This window comes from Berghia stephanieae, unplaced genomic scaffold (assembly GCF_034508935.2).
Source record: "Berghia stephanieae isolate SIO BIC M18660-M18661 unplaced genomic scaffold, UCSD_Bste_1.3 scaffold72, whole genome shotgun sequence".
NCBI classification, from domain to species: domain Eukaryota; kingdom Metazoa; phylum Mollusca; class Gastropoda; order Nudibranchia; family Aeolidiidae; genus Berghia; species Berghia stephanieae.
The window spans coordinates 1-4439 of NW_027628844.1; the positions used below are offsets into that span (position 1 = coordinate 1).

The following is a 4439-nucleotide window of genomic DNA, read 5'->3' on the forward strand; positions in this document are numbered from 1 at the left end:
GGCAGTTGTGCATGTTCTGATGAAGGGAAAGGTTCATGAGAGTTACCAGGATTTGTTTTCTCTAGTTTTTCATTTTTTCTATTCTCTTTTGATTTTTTCTTTTCATTCTTATTCTATTCTTTCTTCTTCTTCTTTTCTTCTTCTTCTTCTTCTTCTCTCTTTCTTCTCATTTCTTCTTCTGTCTTCTTCTTCTTCTCTTCTTCTTCTTCTTCTTGTCTTCTTTTTCTTCTTCTTCTTCTTTTCTTCTTCTTCTTCTTCTTCTTCTCTTCTTCTTCTTCTTCTTCTTCTTCTTCTTCTTCTTCTTCTTCTTCTTCTCTTCTTCTTCTTCTTCTCTTCTTCTTCTTCTTCTCTCTTCTTCTTCTTCTTCTTCTTCTTCTCTCTTCTTCTTCTTCTTCTTCTCTTCTTCTTCTTCTTCTCTCTCTTCTTCTTTCTTCTTCTTTTTCTTCTTCTTCTTCTTCTTCTTCTTCTTCTTGATGAGGGAAATATGATTCTGGAAAAGGGGGGGGGGGGGGGGGGGGTATAACAATGTCAACTTCAAATTCAACAGTTTTGAGGAGTCAAAAATGTTTTAATTTGATTTTAAATCAATGTAATTCTCTTTTCCCTCAGAATTTGTGTGCCTGGATCTTGGTTTCTTTGAGTTCCTAAAAAGAGATTACTTAAATCAGATAATTTCATGGCAGTTCCCCTCGGGTTGTTTTGGAGAAATAGAAGAAAGTAATGTGGTATTGATTGATATTGAAAAACTCCTTGGATCATCTTATCGTAAAGGAAATGTTAATAAAATACACCGTCGCAAGTCTTCAGATCGGGATGTCCTAACTGGTGCTGCTAGTCACAACAGGAAGCTTTTGGATGAGAAAACCTTACCAGGTAAGCATATATGTTCTCTTTATATTCTTATAGTGCAGTTATCAACGGTATTCTGAGGGACGAATCCCTTATCTTCAATAACCAAATTCTCTTTACCCAACGACGTGGAAGGATCATCCATATAATAGGAGCAAAGTAAAGATATCATAATTCTTTCATTCTTTATGTGGTCAGAAAGTTTAAGTTTTCCTATCTTCATTTTTCATTATTATTTTTATTTCCAAGAGAATCCATTGAATACTGTAATACTGATAACAATAAATCGTTTATTACTTTCATATCCGTCTATAAAGTCCTTTTTTTTTGTTTTTCTTTCACGGCTATGTGATCTTGTGGTATCATATTCACTTTTGGACTGGAAGGTCCTGGGTTCGAGCCTCGCTCCGAGCATAGTTAAGACCTTGGAAAAGATTCTTTACTCACATTCTCTCACCGCGCTCAGGTATAAAATGAGTACATGGTCGTTTACAGCGTTGTCTCTGTCTGAAAAAAAAATTGTATTAACGCCTAACAGGCATCATGTCTCGTTCTACATGTCAAGTGTTGCTGTTGGCTTCAGACCCTTTGTAAAGCGCTTTGTTTAGTGAATATTACGCTATATAAAAGCTCAAGTTTAAAGAAAAATTTTAAAAAATTATTTAACCCAACATTATACCTATGCATTTCTTTTTTTTACTTTCAGGGGGCTGCTTGTCCCATAAAACAGGTATGGCAGCCGGTGCTCTCATAATGTACTTGCGGTATTTAATTAAACCTGCGGGTATCAAATGGGACGGACCTCATGAACTTTTTGAAATGGACCGAATGAAAATGCTTCACTTCAACAATGAATCGAGAGCAAATCAAATGGAAAATAAGAAAAATAATATGGGTAGTATGAGCAAGTTTGAAACTATTCGATTAGAACGATTGAATACAAAGTTTCCAGGCAGTGGCAATGATAACAAATATGCTGATAAAGTTAGATACAGTCAAGAGGATGAGCAAAAATTATTGGTTTTCCTGGTCTTCCTAACTCCTACAATCATTGCAATTTTCTATATATTTAAAGTCTTTCGACGGTTTAGAATTGCCAGTATTTTGTATTATCGGTATCTCACATCTTAGATCATCATAACCCATCAATATTAAAACTTGCTCCTGTGTGATTCAAATGCAAACCTCCTTCATTTACATTCCCTCAAAACTGCCATGATGCTGATAATGATATAAGTAGTAAAAGTGAACGGGAATCTATTAAAAACTAACTCCAGGTTGCAGGTTCCTATTGTTGTCCAACTGAGATACACCAAATGAAATTTAAATGTATGTGGTCTTGTGGTATGACACTAGCTTTCGGATCAGAAAGTCCTGGGTTTGAGCTTTGCTCGGTGCATAGCTGAGTCCTTGGAAAGGGCACTTTACTCATATTCTCTCATCGTACTCGGGTGTAAAATGATTACCTGGCCTTTGACAGCATTGTCTGTTGGAAAACAAATTGGAATATCGCCTCACAATAGACGTATGTTTCGTTTTACATGTTACGTGTTGCTGTTGGCCAGGGACCCTTTGTAAATCGCTTTGAGCATGTGTAGTGGATATTGCGCTATATAAAAGCTCAAGTTTTTGTTTGTTTGTTTTTGTTTTTAATCCATGGATAAATGTGTCTTTATTGAAACAGCGTTTCAAAGTGAAGATTAGGGGCTAAATTTGTCGCTCAACAAAAAGAGAAAAAAGGATATAAGAACAGGAGGTCTGGAACCCTGAACTTTCAGGTATTATTATATTATATTATTTCAGATTGCAGGTAGTTTTTAAAAGGATAAAAATTGTAGTCTATATAGATAGGTAACTTTAAAAATCAAAAGTTACCCTCACAAGAATTAGAGAACAGCTCCAAATAACCTTAAAATGATGTAGTCTGGTATCATCAGCCTACCTTTTGAAAAAGTTTAAGTAACGTAGAGATGATCATAAAGTTCTGAAACTGGAGCCAAAATGTCGTAATCCTACTAATTTTTTGTAGTGCTAGGCAGGTCTGTTATTATAGAGAATAATAAACAAGCAATCCCAGTTGCATCTTTGTTTGTTTCTGCTCTCTTGGTGAAACAGTAAGCTGTCTTGTCAGTTAAATGTTAACAAGTTTGTCTGTGATAAGAAAATATAATAAAAACTCCACAAGAAAAAAATTCTGTGCTTCCTGTGGGATGTCCACAGTTACCCTTTGAAGCCATTTGTGGCTTCATCATTTGTCTCCCCTTTTCCATACAAACCAATGTTGAAAGAGTAGTTAACTTTCATTAGATGCTGCTGGCAAAATGCCCATTTTTAGATGCAATTCTGTGATAAAATCAAACTGCATATATCTGCTATATCTTGAATTTTTCCCCCATTTCCACTTTGTAAGTTATTGCATTCCATTTCAATTATATTTCATTTAATTCCTTATTTAAGTTTTGTATGAATTCATTAAATAAATCGCCATATTATGTTGCTTGCAGTCTTCACACAGTGATCCACTCTGACCTGACACATAGTATACTCATGATAACAAATACATACATCTTTTAAGATAATAACAAAGTTCATAACATCAAAAACTACATAGTCAAACAGCTTTATGATACATTTCAAAGTAAAAATATGAGGATGATTTAAAATGTGTATGTCTTTTTTTTTTAATTTTTTATTATGAGTACATAATGTAACTTCTAGTTTGGTTTTTGTATTTTTAACTACTCTTGTTTTGGTTTTAAACCATATTAAAATCGTGAGACGCTGAAGATAGAAAATATGCATTCTGTCCCATTTTCTATGTAGCCTTAGCAAATTTGAATATTTACTCTATGTGTGCTTGAAATTGACTGAAATTTGAAATGAAACGAGTTTAAGCTTGCTCTGGGCATCTGATTGACAAAAAAAAAAGAAAATTCACTGCCAGGATAGAAACTCAATTGCAGCACTGTGTTCGACACAAAAACCTGGTGCTGTTTGTGTTGAAAAGTAAGACCTAAGGGCTAGAGCTCAGGCGGTCGCTGGTTTGAATAATTAAGTAAATAGTGCTGAAAAGTAAATTGATAAAATGTCTCCGAAAAGGGGTGAAAATTTAATTAAACGGGAATAATAGACATCTTACATTCAACCGACCTGTTGTACTTTCTGAAAGAAAAAAAGAAAATGTTATTATTATTATTATTATTATTATTATTATTATTATTATTATTATTATATATTTTATTATTATTATTATTATTATTATTTATTATTATTATTTATTGATCACCTAATTAAATAAGTAATTAATTTTTTTCATCAATAGAGCTATAGATGCAGATCTGAATTTTAAAAAAAGAAATGTACCAATAAATAAAAATAAATCATTTAGATTAGATGGTTACCTCCTGGTGTAATTGAAAATAACATTGCCGGTTCGATTACCTTCGAGATTTGTATGTCTTCTTTTTTTCCCCCCTTTTTTGAAAAGAAAATTTATTTTATCAACATTATATGGACTAGATATACATGGAGTTTGAAATTCATGCTTTAAGCTTTAAAAATTGAAAATAAACAATGAAGATCATGATGGC

At 33.1% G+C, this 4439-nt stretch overlaps 2 protein-coding genes across 2 annotated transcripts; both read left to right on the top strand.

Annotated features, from left to right (window-relative positions):
• The first annotated feature begins 550 nt into the window (after positions 1 to 550).
• On the top strand, positions 551 to 3782 carry LOC144962243 (uncharacterized). The gene is made up of 2 exons (XM_078895151.1): positions 551 to 873; positions 1556 to 3782. The coding sequence occupies exon 2, from the start codon at positions 1582 to 1584 to the stop codon at positions 1978 to 1980; it is 399 nt and encodes a 132-aa protein (XP_078751277.1). The 5' UTR covers positions 551 to 873; positions 1556 to 1581; the 3' UTR covers positions 1981 to 3782.
• Positions 772 to 1012, top strand: LOC144962242 (uncharacterized; the record flags this gene model as incomplete). The annotated part of the gene is given in 2 exon segments (XM_078895150.1): positions 772 to 873; positions 912 to 1012. Coding segments are annotated over 2 exon segments (203 nt in total), but the record flags the coding sequence as incomplete, so codon positions are not given.
• Positions 3783 to 4439: the final 657 nt, after the last annotated feature.